The sequence below is a fragment of the Chlorocebus sabaeus genome, chromosome 10 (genome assembly GCF_047675955.1).
Source record: "Chlorocebus sabaeus isolate Y175 chromosome 10, mChlSab1.0.hap1, whole genome shotgun sequence".
Lineage (NCBI taxonomy): Eukaryota > Metazoa > Chordata > Mammalia > Primates > Cercopithecidae > Chlorocebus > Chlorocebus sabaeus.
The window spans coordinates 56,245,902-56,260,970 of record NC_132913.1 but is presented as its reverse complement, the minus strand read 5'-3'; the positions used below and the strand labels follow the sequence as shown (position 1 = coordinate 56,260,970).

The following is a 15,069-nucleotide window of genomic DNA, read 5'->3' as shown; positions in this document are numbered from 1 at the left end:
AATGTTCCAAGCACAGCAATTGGGATGTAGCATGCTAGGGAAAAAAAGAATGAACGTGAGAGTCAGCCAGCTCTGGATTTGTAGCAGGTCGCTACTCTGTACTATCTGTATATATTTGGGTGAGTGACTTATCCTTGGTTAATTTCCTCATCTGTATAAGGAGCAAGAAAATCTACCTCACTGCGTTGTTTTGAGAATCATAATTCCTAATTTAAGTTAGAGCAGGTTACTCCACACATTTGACATGTGGTACATAGCAAAAGGTTGATGAATGTTAGTTTTCTCCTTAAACAAACTTACCATTACAAAAATAGCAAACATGTGTGCCCAAACTACAGCTAGTCAAGGAACAGAGGAATCTACGGATGGATAGCCCTATGGAGTTGCATTTCAACAACAAGTATATACAAAGAACTCATGGAGCAGAATTTTGTGAAAAAAGATTATGGATAGAGAGATGTCCAATCTTGAATTGGATAGTTGTATGAATTTTAACATTAGCTAAATGCTCTTTTTTTAAACACTGAGAAGGTAAGTAATGCAAAAAGCTAAATGAGCATACCCAGAAGAAAACCACTGCACCAGAAACCAAAAAACAGGCATATTCTTATCCAGTAACAACCACTAGCTTAATGAACTTGAACAAACAACTTGATGTTTGGGGCTTTATTTTCCATCTATAAGAGTTAAATGGGAAAATCTGTGGTTCTATAGATCATCATTATAAAAGGTGACCTTACGGAGGAATGGGAATTGTGGCATCGTAGTTTGGGGTTTCAGGGTAGTGATTTTAAAAATCTTTATCTTTAAATTCTTGAATTTTTAGACTCTGTAAACTTAACGAGTCATGCTATGCTGGGAAGAATTACTGTGCTATTTTCTGAACCCGCTTTTACCAGTATTGAGCACCATGAAGGCCCTAGAAACTTTATCCTACTAACAGTAAAATTTCATTAATTTAGAACCCCCTCCTACCCACTTTGTAATTTGCCATAATTTGAACGGGTTACTTTTGCTTTACAAAAAAAGGATTTGTTAATGGAGTAGTACATATTGTTCCCAAGGAGATTTATTTGGCAAATAGTAGGTACTTAGTACATATTTTTGAATAAATGGTTTCCTTTGAGCAACTGTTTGTTGACACTGTTTTAATGACTCAAATTAATTCAGGAAAATGAATAAAGATCTATTGTATAGCTCTCTAATGCATACTTCTTCTGACCTTCCCAGTTCCTTTACCTGGCCTGAATTAAAAAGGTTCTGTATGCACAAAATCCATTTCACAACAAGGCAATGTCACTGGATTGTGTTCTTTCATTTTTCTTATTGCAACAAGATCCTCAGTTACTTGAACAAATGTCTGTAAATTCAGAATATGTTTGAGTGTAGTTTACTAAGCATTATACACTAAAAACTCCCACTCACAATGGCCATAGTTTTTTGGGGGGTGGAGAATGTTTCAGTTTCTGGTGAGTTAGAGGCAACAACCTCAATATCAGATGAATAAAATTATTTTTCTCTCTTAAGGTAATTCCAGTCAATGCTTTGATAGTTTCTTTTTAAATGATGTATATTCTATAAAACTAATTAACCAGCAAATTACCTGAAAGTCATATTTTGTTTCATTTAGTAATTGAGAAAGACATAGGTCAAAATATTAATACTACTTTGAGTTTTGTCACAGATAACGTTTCCAGATCTCAATTCCCTCCCTCCCTCCCTCCCTCCCTCCCTCCCTTCCCTTTTTCCTTCATGACTACCTCTCTCATTCCCTCCCTGTTTGCTTCCTTTCTTCTTTCTTCCGTTCCTTCCTCTCTTCCTTCTTCTCACTCTCCTTCCTTTCCTTCCTTCCTTTCTTCATTCTTTCTCAGCTTTATTACTTAAATGATTTAAGTCATTTCATCATCCTTTTCATCTGTGTCAATGAAAAACCAACACGATTGCCTAAAAAGGCAAAATAACAAGACCAAAATTCTATAAGTCATCACCATTGGTTTTCATTCACCAGATTTTCCTGTAGTACATCATCATCATATTCATAGTTAACTTTCGTTTAATTACTCGCATGTTTAAAGTGGAACTATGATTTAAAAGACTTTATTTTTTAGAGCACTTTTAGGTTTACAGCAAAATTAGAGGAAGATACAGAGATTTCCCATATACCCCCTACCCCCCTACACGCATAACCTCCCCCTTTATCAACATCTCCCACCAGAATGATATGTCTGCTACAATTAATGAGCATACATTGACACATCATTATCACAGATCCACAGCTTACGTTAGGGTTCACTCTTGGTGTTGTATATTTTATGAATTTGGACAGATGTATAATGACATGGTAAGAAAAATTCATTTTAAACATGTAAATATATTTATTTTTCTATTGTTTATAATAACAAAGTTACCTTGCTTACTATCTTTCCTAGACTTTTTCACTTCCTGATAAAGATGAACAAAGGTCACAGATCAATGGTGTGTGCCTACTTTTCGTAGCAATGGGCTGTGTATCTCTTTTTACCCAATTTCTACAGGTAAGAAATGTTATTTTTCAGTAAGTGATGTAGTTATTTTTCCTTTTTCTCATTAAAATGTCTCTAAAATCTCCTTCTTCATGTTTTAGGGATATGCCTTCGCTAAATCCGGGGAGCTCCTAACAAAAAGGCTACGTAAATTTGGTTTCAGGGCAATGTTGGGGCAAGACATTGGCTGGTTTGATGACCTCAGAAATAGCCCTGGAGCGTTGACAACAAGACTTGCTACAGATGCTTCCCAAGTTCAAGGGGTGAGCTATGGGAGGGGAAGCAGAAATGTATTAACTGCATTGGCATTTTTTCGTTAGAGCATTCTGACAATCACCTGCATGTTTCCTATGGAATAGGGACTAGTGGGATGGGGATATCCTAAAGTCACATTTTCCACTGCTCCTAACACTGACAAACAGCAGCTAAAGCACAGTGTCTCCTAGGCAGTGCCCAGAATCAGTGTGTGGCATGCACCAAAATCTGTCAGGGTTTTGGATTTCCTCTGAGTCTAGCTTTCCTGAGACTCATTTCTGAGATTGTTTTCAGGCCCAGAGGCTCAGCTTCAACAAAATTCAATACCACCCCCAAGAGGGTGGGGGAACAGGGCAAAAGTCTCCTTACTCACACAGAACCCCAGAGTGTGGTTTAGCCTTATGAACAGAGAAGCTGTCCTGGGCAGCCTCAGCAGGAGCCCAGTCAGGAAACTGAGGGAAAGAAATGATTTTTATCTAGAATCTTGAAGGTATCAAAGAGCTGACTTTCTGATTAAGGAGAGCTGTGGTGTGTAAACCCCAAAACCCACAGCTTTGTTCAAAGGGCTTACACACATGATGAGGCTAGACTTTTATAAAACCAGGTGTTTGGATTAAAATGAAGAGAGCCAAATTTCCCTTCCAACATCTCTACCCACTTTCTATGAAATTTTTTTTAAAACCTGGAACTTAAAATTATTTTTAAAAAAGAAATAATATGTTAATAAATTTTTTTTAAAACAAAAACAAAGGAAAAAAATTTTTAAGTACAATTTTGAAACTGAACTATGGTCTGTGAGGCTCTTGGAAGAAAAAAACTCACTGGATTGATAGTACTGTAGCATGTCTCAACTCCTAGACAGTTTAACCAAAAATACCAAAAATGATATGGGACAATTTCAGTGGATCATGGAATCCTTTACTCAGGGGGAAATCCCTATAAATAGTTCACTTTCAGTTCATCTAGGCTTTTTCTGTAAGCACGTGTGTTTCCCATAGACTTAGGGTTACACTCTACATATGTGTTGCAGTCTTTCTTTTTTCCCGTAAAATAATCTAAGGTGAACATATTTTCATCATTATGTATTCTTCTACAATAAATTTTAATTAATGCACAATACTTCATTTTCATCTACTGTCATGTCTTAAAGGATTCTCTAGTTACGTTTTTCCCCCAGGTTTTTTCCTGCCTATAAGCAATTTATAGGATAAGTATACAATTTTTGTATACTTATCATTTTACATTGAGCTTGTCACATCCTTGATTATTTTCTTAGTTCTCAAAATATAATCACTGAATCGATGTATAATCATTTTGGAAGATTTTGATATGCATTGCATAACTGCTTAAAGAAGGTTTGTTCCAATTTCACTCTCATCATTGGAGTGTTGTAGTCTACTCCCCTTACTCTTAAATTTAGGCTAAATAAATAAGTCATAATCTTATCTCTTCTATTTTCGTGTCCTTCAATCTGCAAGGAGCTTTTGAAGGTTATTTACTATCACTAGAATTCAGAGAGTAGCATCTAATTATCTTACAAACACTTATCTTTTTAAAAAGACGATTTTTCTCAGAATTTTTCTAATACTTTTGTTGTTTTCTAAAAAATAAGATTGCTAGCCCAAGTCAAATTTATCTTAAGATTGGTGTGAGGTAGATTTGGCTTTGTTTTCTTGAAGCTGGATAGAAAATATTCCAAAAATATTTTTTAAATATAGATTACGTTTTCCACTGTTTTGAAATGTTTCCTCCCGTTGTGAATATTAATTTCCCATATATACTTAGAAATATTTGGAGATACTCTAGTCTGAATTGATCAATTTGACTTATTCTATTTAAAAACTTATTGTTTTAATTCATAATTTTTTTTGAATTTTTGTAGATAGATACCAAGTAGGTGTATATATTTGTGGGGTACCTGAGAGGTTTTGATACAAGCATGCAACATGAAACAAGTGCATTATGAAGAATGGGGTATCCATTCCCTCAAGCACTTAACCTTTGTGTTACAAACAATCCAATTACTCTTAGTTATTTTTTAATGTATAGTTAAATCATTTACTATAGTCATTCTATTGTGCTATCAAATAGTATGTCTTATTCATTATTTCTATTTTTTTTGCAACCATTGTTTTAATTCTTATAACTTGATACATTTTAGTATCTGGTAAGGCAAATCCCTGCACACTAATTTTTCCTCTTCAAAATTCTCTTATCTATTCCTGGATGTTAATTACTTTAATGTACTTTACACTCATTTTAATTTCTTCTTAAAAATTTGTTTTTATTCTGGTCAAATTCATATACACACATACATACACAGTAGGATTGCTATTGTGGGAATACTAAATTTTCCTGAGAGACATACAAACAAGACTTTAGTTTTTAGCAAGATTCATAGTTACATTAATATGTCCCACTATCTTGCTCGCTTTTTCTCATGTATTTTTTCCACTATTTTGAATGAGATGTTTTTCTCAATTATATCTGTAAATGAGTTGAGATGAAAGCTATTAGTTTTTGTATACTTATCTTAAGGACTTTCCAAGCTCTCTTGTAAGTTATAATTTTAGAAATTGAATATAGTCTACTGGGTTTTCTAGATATATAATAAAATGCCAGATATAGTTCTGAGATATTACAGGTTTGGTTTCAGACCACCACAATAAAGAGAATATTGCAATAAAGCATGTCACACTAATTTTTTGGCTTCCTAGTGCATATAAAAGTTGTGTTTTACACTATACCATATTCTACTAACTATGCAATAGCATTATGTCTAAAAATAAACAATATACATATCTTAATTTATTAACAGCAACTGACTGATCACGGTGGTGGTTGCTGAAGGTTGGAGTGGCGATATCTTATAAGACAACTGTGAAGTTCGCCTCATCAATTGACTCTTCCTTTCATGAAAGATTTATTTGTAGCATGTAATGCTGATTGATAGTATTTTACCCACAGTAGAATGTCTTTTGAAATTGGATTGAGTTCTCTTAAACCCTGCTGCTACTTTATCAACTAAGTTTATGTAATATTCTAACTCCTTTATAATCATTTCAATAATGTTCATAGCATTTTCACCAGGAGTGGATTTCATCTCAAGAAACCACTTTGCTCATCCATAAGAAGCAACTGCTTATCCATTCCAATTTTATCATGAGATTGCAGCAATTTAATGCAGCACATCTTCAGACCCCATTTCTAATTCTAGTTATCTTGCTATTTTCATGACATCTGCAGTTACTCCCTCTGAAGTCTTGAACCCTCAAAGTCATCCGTGAGGGTTGGAATCAACTTCTTTCGAGCAACTCTTTATGTGGATATTCCGACCTCCTCCCATGAATCACAAATGTTCTTAATGGCATCTAGAATGGTGAATCCTTTCTAGAAGGTTTTCAATTTACTTTGCCCAGTTCCCTCAGAGGAATCACTATGGCAGATGTAGCCTTGTAAAATGTTACTTCTTAAATAAAAAGTCTTCAAAGTGAAAATTACTCACTGACCCATGGGCTGCACAATTCATGTTGGGTTAACAGGCATAACAATATTCATCTCCTTGTACGTCTCCATCAGAGCACTTGGGTGACTGGGTGCATTGTCAATGAGCACTAATATTTTTGAAAACTATATATTTTCCTGAGCAGTAGGTGTCAACAATGGCTTAAAATATTCAAAAAACTGTGTTTTCAACAGATGTGCTGTCATCCAGCCTTTATTATTCTATTTATAGAGCATAGGCAGAGTAGATTTAGCATACCTCTTAGGGGCCTAGAATTTTTGGAATGGTAAGTTTCAACTTAAAGTCATCTGCTGCATTAACCCCTAACAAGAGAGTCAGCCTGTTTTTTGTAAGTTTGAAGTCAGGCATTGACTTTTCCTTTCTAGATATGAATGTCCTAGATGGCATCTTCCTCCAATAGAAAGCTGTTCTGTCAACATGGAAAATCTGTTATTTGGTATAGCCACCTTCATCAATGACCTTAGCTAGATCTTCTGGAGAACTTGTGGCAGCTTCTACATTAGCACTGCTGCTTCACCTTGCACTTTTACATTGTAGAGATGCTTTTTTTCTTAAACCTCATGAACCAACTTTTGTCCCAAAGCTTCCTCACTTCTCTTAACCTTACTAAAATTGAAGAGAATTAGGACCTTGTTCTCAATTAGGTTTGGCTTAAGGCAATGTTGTAGTGGGTTTGATCTTGTCTCCAAACCACTCAAACTTTCTTCATATCAGCAATAAATCTGGTTCACTTCACTTGCTTATTATTTGTGTGTTCGCTGGAATAGCACTTTTAATTTCCTTCAAGAACTTTTTTTTTTCTTTTTTTTTTTTTTGCATTCACAGCTTGACTACCTGTTCAGCGCATGAGGCCTAACTTTTAGCCCGTCTCAGCCTTCGACACACCTTCCTCACTGAGCTTAGTCATTTCTAGCTTTTGATTTAAAGTGAGAGATGTGTGACTCTTTATTTCACTTGAACACTTAGAGGCCAAGGTAGTGTTATTAATTGGCCTAATTTCAATATTATTGTGTCTCAGATAATAGGGAGGTCTGAGGAGAGAGAGAGAGAGAGAGACAGAGAATGGCCAGTCAGTGGAGCAGTCAACAAACACATTTATTGAATAAGTTTTCAGTCTTATTTGGGCATGGTTCGTGGTGCTCTAAAACAAATACAACGATAATGCCAAAGGCCACTGATTACAGGTCACCATAACAGATATGATAATGAAAAAGTTTGAATATTGTGACAATTACCAAAATGTGATGCAGAAACATAAAGCAAGCACATACCATTGGAAAAACGGCACCAATAGAATTGCTCTGCATATGCAGGGTTGCCACAAGGCTTCAATTAGTAAAAGTCACAATAACCACAAAGCAAAAAATGCAAAAAAGATCATTTTATCGCTTTTTTCTTTTTTCATGTTTATACTCATATTATTTTATTTTCTTATTATATTAGCTAGAGCTCATTGAGAAATAAGAGTGGTAGTAGAGGGGATTCTCTCAAACAAGATAAAAACTCAAAACTACAAAGTAGACATGTTGGACTTCAAAAACTCAAAAGTTTTATATAAACAAATGATAAACTAGAAAAACATTTATAATGAATAGTAATATCCCTCATATAACCATATTATGTGTAGTGTTCCTAAAACCATCATGAATGATACTCGTGAGAATGGGGAATAACTGACACTCTCCTACAATGTACAAACTTTTTCAATGTTTTTTGGAGAGTAATAGTAAATAATAGTAAGCAAATGTTTTGGAGAATAATAGTAAATATTGATATCCCCCCCAAAACTTTAGAGTTGCTTTTCAAGTATTCTGTAATGCCTGACAGTCCTTGCCAACCAGAAATTCTTTTTTTTTTAAATTGTATACTCTTTGACCAGAATTCTCATGAGTGAATTCCCTCCTGTTGTGTAAGAATGTGTGTTCAAGGATATTTATCATTTTTATATTAACCAAAAAATTAATAAAATTCCCTGGAAACTACCCAAATATCCAGCAACAGGAAAATAGCTGAATCAATTAGGATACATTTATACTGAGGAATATTACACAGCTATTTTTTAAAGTGTTCCTGTATATTGATCTGGAAGGATAGTTAAGTAACATTGATAAGTGAAAAAAAGTCAAAGTACAAAGTAATATGTAGAGTATGAGTCCTTTTTGTAAAGAAAAAAATAAATATATATGCATATATTGTTAAATATGTATGTTTTGTTTGTGTCTTAGGCTGTATTATTTTTAATTTTTAAAAAAATACCAATTGAATAAAATGTAAAAGGAAGCAAGGACATCCCAAAGAACTGCAAAGTTGCTTTTCAAGTACTCTGTAATGCCTGACAGTCCTTGCCAACCAAAAATTCTTTTTTAAAAAAAATTGCAGTAAAACATTTGTAACATAAAATTTACTACTTTAACGATCTTTAAGTGTACAGCTGAGCGGCATTAAGTACATTTACATTGTTGTGCAAGCATCACCACTATTCATCTCTAGAAATGTTTTACCGTTCCAAACAGAAATTCTGTACCCTTGAAGCAGTAACTCCCCGTTCTGCTCTCCCTCCCCTCAGCCCTGGCAACCACCATTCTACTTTCTGTGTCTATGAATCTGACGACTATATGTTCCTCATCTAAGTGGAATCATATGAATTTATCCTTTTATGTCTGGTTTATTTCATGTAACATGATGTTTTCGAAGTTTATGCTATAGTATGTATCAGAGCTACATTTTTCTGGATGTTTATTTTATGGATATATCATGTTTTCTTTATTCATTCATCTGTCAGTGGACATTCAGGTTGTTCGGCTATTGTGAATAGTGCTGCTATGAACATAGGTGTACAAATGAGAAATTCTTGATTTAGCCTGTTTGCCTCCAAGGAAGTTAGCACTAATACATGAGAATGCTTTGGGACACAATTTTATATTCCATTTGTGTCTTCAATTCAATATAAAGATGCAAATTATTCCTGAATAACACTGCCTTAGCATCTAATGGTGACTAAAACCTTACCTTTGGTTGTTTGACATTTTTTTGTCTTAAATAATAACGTGTTTCTACAATTTTAAAAAGAAGTGATGTAATTGTCCTCACCCTAGTATTTTCTGCAGAGTGTACCACGCTTTGGTCATACCTGCCTAGCTGCAACTGAAACGAAGATTTGGAACCACTGGATACTCTGATTAGTAAGATATAATTACCACAGTGGTCCATTATCCATCTACATTGGGACTGAATCCATTTTGTCCATCTGCATTGACTACATAGCTGTGTATTACAGCAGCATGTAACTTTGTACCAATGAGCAGGCTAAGTTCAATGAGAATCAAAGTGGTATCTTGCAACAGTCTTGTATCAACTTCAAAAACATAATTATAGAGCAAGCATTAATCTTCATTGAATAAGTAATATTACCTCAAGCCCAATGACTGGATATCGTCAAACAAGCCAAATGCATCAGTACCTGACACATGTGTAGCCTGTGTTTAGGGCTGCATTAATCTCAGACACACTGCTCTTGCACTGACACTCATAAAATGAGATTAGTCAGTATTGAACTTTGGATAAGCTATTAATAAAGAACCTTTTAATTAATTCAGCCTTCAGATACCTTATGGGAGCTCATCATTTAAAAGAACTTAATCATTTAAAAGAAATAAACTTTTTTGAACAGAGGACTACCATATGACCCAGCAATTCCACTCCTAGGTCTATATCCAAAAGAATTGAAAGCAGGGACTTGAAAGGTGCTTATACACCAATGTTCATAGCAGCATTATTCACAATAGCCAAAAGTTGGAAATAACCCCAGTGTCCATCAATGGATGAATGGATAAACAAAATGTGATATATGCATACAATGGAATATTCAGTTTTAAAAGGGAATGAAGCTAGGTGTGGTGGCTCATGCCTGCAATCCCAGCACTATGGGAGGCGAAGGTGGGAGGATCACTTGAGCTTAGGAGTTTAAGACCAGCCTGGGCAACATAGTGAGGCCTCATCTCTACTAAGATTAAAAAATTAGCAGGTGTAGTGGCATGCATCTGTGGTCCCAGCTCCTTAGGATGCTGGGACAGGAGGGCTGCTTGAGCCCAGGAAGTCAAGGCTACAGTGAGCCATAATATGACGCTGTCCTCCAGCCTAGGTGACAGAGACCTTGTCCCAAAATAAATAAAATAAACAAAAAATAAAAATAAAAAGGAATGAAATTTTTATACCTGCTACAACATGGCTGAAGCTTGAAAACATTATGCTTAGCAAAATAAGCCAGACACAGAAGGAAAACTATTGTATAATTCTACTTCTAGAAGTACCTAGGGTAGGCAAATTTGTACAGACAGAGAGTTAGAATAGAAGTCACCAAGAGCTTGAGGGAGAGAGAAGAAAGGGAGGTTATTGTTTAATGGATACAGAGTTTTGTTGGGCATGATTTTTAAAGCTTTAGGTATAGATGTGTGATGGTTACACAACATTGTGAAATGCCACTGAATTGTACACTTAAGAATGATTAAAATGATATATATTGTTATGTATATTTTATAGCAATTTTATAAAGGATCGGACCTTTTTGTATAATGGTAGTTGGTAAAAGAGACTGTGTGTCTGAGATGGGTTGATTGCTTTTTGGTTTGCAGGCTGCCGGCTCTCAGATCGGGATGATGGTCAATTCCTTCACTAACGTCACTGTGGCCATGATCATTGCCTTCTACTTTAGCTGGAAGCTGAGCCTGGTCATCTTGTGCTTCTTCCCCTTCTTGGCTTTATCAGGAGCCACACAGACCAGGATGTTGACAGGATTTGCCTCTCGAGATAAGCGGGCCCTGGAGATGGTGGGACAGGTAATCTTGCACATCTAATTTTCCCATTCCTCATGGCTGAGTGGCTATCAGACAAATTGTTAAAAACAAATAGTAGGAAGAGACTTAAGGAAGCTGTCAGCCCACAGACAGGCACACTTAAGAACCTTCCACCACCCTTTCCATGCATATTTGGCCCAAAGACTGAGGCAATAAGGCTCCAAGGCTCTGAGTTTGAGCCGGCGTGGAGAAATAGTGGGGTGAACAGAGGATTGGCTGTTCAATTTCCTCTCGCATAGTGATTCGTTCCACATTCCAATTTGGTATACTCTCACTTGCAGGGGTAGATAGTTCAGTTTTCTGGCTGTGAGGCTTTTGCAATCTAATGGTTTCCCTGAGCCATGCTTTCCATACACAGAGGAGCTATGATGGTTTTAATGGCACACGCCTTTTCTCTTCACACTGTAGTGTCCCCCAGGCTTGGGGCAAGTGTCTTTCCCAACTAGAATTATGAGCTGCAGTTTAGGTTTTGGATACACTTAGGTTTTAGCTACACATTTTAAAGTGTGTTCTAATTAATATCTTGTCCTTGGGGTAAATGAGGGATGGTGGCATAAACACTTCTCAAGTATAAGAAATCACACAGGCCGGGGGCGGTGGCTCATGCCTATAATCCCAACACTTTGGGAGACCAGCGGCTTACGCCTGTAATCCCAACACTTTGGGAGGCCAGTGGCTCACGCCTGTAATTACAACACTTTGGGAGGCCGAGGTAGGCAGATCACCTGAGGTCAGGTGTTCAAGACCAGTCTGGCCCACATGGTGAAACCCCATCTCTACTAAAAAGACAAAAATTATCTGGGCATAGTGGCAGGTGCCTGTAATCCCAGCTACTCGGGAGGCTGAGGCAGGAGAATCACTTGAACCCAGGAGACGGAGGCTGCAGTGAGCCAAGATCATACCACTGTACTCCAGCCTAGGTGACAAGAACAAAACTCCATCAAAAAAAAAAAAAAAAAAAAGAAAGGAAGGAAGGGAGGAAGGGAAAGAACAAAAGAATGAAAGAACCAGAAAAAGAAAAGAAATGAAAAGAAAGAAAAAAGAGCAAAGGAAAGGAAAGAAGGAAGGAAGGAAGGGAGTGAAGAAGGAAGAAAAGAAAAAAGAAAGAAATCACACATACATATACACACTCTTTTAACAAATTCACAATAACTTAGGTTCTGTCTGTTTTAAAAAAGGGAACGCGAACTCTGCTCAAGTAGGCAGAAGCCAAAAGGACTTCATATGTTAATGGAACAAAGGGGCCTACCTTTTTGCCTTTTTAGGGTAAGACCCTAATTCAGAAACTGATTACTTGCCCTCGAGTGTGGGTTAAAACAAATACAAATTCATAGTATAGACTAAAAGATACATTTCCTACTCATTTCAAGTTATGTTAGTGGGTATGGATGGACATAAAGATGTGGAAGATGTCTACATCTTTAATGTGGACATTAAAGACCACAAAAGGAGGGAGGGCGGGAGGGAGTGAGGGTTGAAAAATGACCTATTGTATATGAAATTAATTATTCAGGTGATGGGTACACTAAAACCCCAGATATCACCACTATACAATATATGCCTGCAAGAAATCTGCACTCATACCCCCTAAATATATACAACTTAAACATTTTTTAATGCTATGGAAAAAAAAGTATTGTTTTACCACTAGAGGTATAAATACTCATTTTTCCTAAAACATTATTTGCAAATAAATTTAATTAATTTTGTTTACTGCTAAAACTAATTTAAGTTATATAATATTTGGCCAGATTGATTTTTTATGAAAATATAATCTAATATTTTAAATGTATATTATTAATCTTTTGTCTCAGAAGATGTTTAAAGATACCATTTTATACATTTCAAATGAATTAACGAAGAAGCTAAAAAGCTTTCAAGGATAACTGTGTACCTTTATTTTTCCCTCTCTCTTCCACCACAAGTGGAGGCAACAAAGCCATGCCATGTTAGAATTAAGGGAAACTTGAATTTAACTGAAAAATTGTCTCGTGGTCCAGTTGGGTTGATCTCCAGCCACTTCTTTGTATTCCCAGATGATGCATTCTCTGATTTGTACCACATTCTGCCATTTGCACCATCTAATCCACGCAGCCATTGAAATGTCATGAAAGGAGTTATTTCCGCCCTTGTATTCCTAAGACTCTTTCTCGATCTTCAGATTACAAATGAAGCCCTCAGTAACATCCGCACTGTGGCTGGAATTGGAAAGGAGAGGCGGTTCATTGAAACACTTGAGACTGAGCTAGAGAAGCCCCTCAAGACAGCCATTCAGAAAGCCAACGTTTATGGATTCTGCTTTGCCTTTTCCCAGTGCATCCTGTTTGTTGCGAATTCTGCTTCCTACAGATATGGAGGTTACTTAATCCCTAATGAGGGGCTCCATTTCAGCTACGTGTTCAGGTGAGGAATATCCAGCCAAGGTGAGAAAAGATCAACACACAAGGAAGGAATAGCCTGGTTCTGTCAGTTAGCTTTTTTGCTGCTTAACAAACAGTCCCAAGCTTGGGGTCTTACAATAGGTGGGATTAATTATTTTTCAAGATTCTGTGGGTCGTCAGGGTGGTTCTTCTGACCTGGGCTGATTCAGTCAGGCTTCTGTGTATTCTTCTGTCTCCACATGGCCTGTCAAGCAGATGAGCTTCTTTTCTTCATATTATGGCCTCAGAGTTCCAAGTGCCACAAAAGAGGGCAAGCCCCACTGTGCAAGTACTTTTCAAGTCTCTCCATGCAAAGAGACTTTCTAATTTTCTGTTTGGCCAAAGAAAGCCATACCATCAAGCCCAGGTTTAAGGAATAGAAAAAAATAGAATCCACTTTTTGATGAGAGGAGTAAAAAAGTCGTGTTGCAAAGGGATGCATGATAGTGTGAATTAATATGATCATTGTTTATAAACAATCTGCCACAGATGTTAATACTGAGAAAATCTAGAGGCCTTGGCTAAGATGGTTCATAAAGAACTGTTTTATTTGAACTCCTCTCTTGCAAAGAGGGCATGTTCCCAGCTGACTGCTCCTAGGCAGAGACAGCATAGGCCATACAGGTAAATGATGTTCCATTCGTATAGCCAAAGCCTGCTTTTCTAATAAGATTAGCTTTGAGTCCAATTTCTCACATTTCCAGAGGTGAAAGCCTAAGGGAGCCAGCGTACTGGACAATGAGGTACACATGTATATGGGTCGGGGAGAGGGCCGGGTGTAAGGGTGGAGATGGTCTGAGAAAAGTTTGGAGGGCATTAGGAAAAGTGGTCCTATAGGAATCTGTTCTTGGGTTTCCTTCTCTAGCCATGAGTCCCGCCTTCTCACCTAGTATCTCTTTTAGCACTTCTCTCCCACTCCACTACACCCACCCAGCCAGGAAAATTTCTCTTTTCTAAATCTTTGATATTTAAAGCTACTAATCTAAATTAGAAAAAAACGCAAACCATTGGCTTATTTTTATTTAGTTTATATTAAGGTTTTAGGATAATTTTTTGCCAACATGTAAAAATCTGGGGCTACAGGGTGGGCGCGGTGGCTCACGCCTGTAATCTCAGCACTTTGGGAGGCCAAGGTGGGTGGATCACTTGAGGTCAGGAGTTTGAGACTTGCCTGGCCAACATGGCGAAATCCCGTCTCTACAAAAAATACAAAAAAATAGCCGGGTGTCGTGGTGTGTACCTGTAATCCCAGCTACTCGGGAGGCTGAGGCAGGAGAATCGCTTGAACCCAGGAGGCGGAGGCTGCAGTGAGCTGAGATCATGCCACTGCACTCCAGCCAGGGTGACAGGGTGAGACTCCATCTCAAAAAAAAAAAAAAAAAAAAAAATTCTGGGACTACGGAAAACTCTGAGTTTCAGGCTTCACTTTAAAAATCGGAAGGTCATCTTCCACCATTTTCCATTTCATTTCAAGTGCTTTTCATTCCCTTAGG

General features: G+C 36.9%; 1 protein-coding gene across 1 annotated transcript in view; it reads left to right on the top strand.

Annotated features, from left to right (window-relative positions):
* ABCB11 (ATP binding cassette subfamily B member 11) overlaps positions 1-15,069 on the top strand; it is a 100,126-nt gene that overhangs the window by 71,644 nt on the left and 13,413 nt on the right. Inside the window, exons 19-22 of the mRNA XM_073019793.1 lie at positions 2,430-2,534; positions 2,624-2,785; positions 10,935-11,138; positions 13,318-13,559. Coding sequence (XP_072875894.1) covers positions 2,430-2,534; positions 2,624-2,785; positions 10,935-11,138; positions 13,318-13,559 — 713 coding nt within the window. The remainder of the gene's footprint in view (positions 1-2,429; positions 2,535-2,623; positions 2,786-10,934; positions 11,139-13,317; positions 13,560-15,069) is intronic.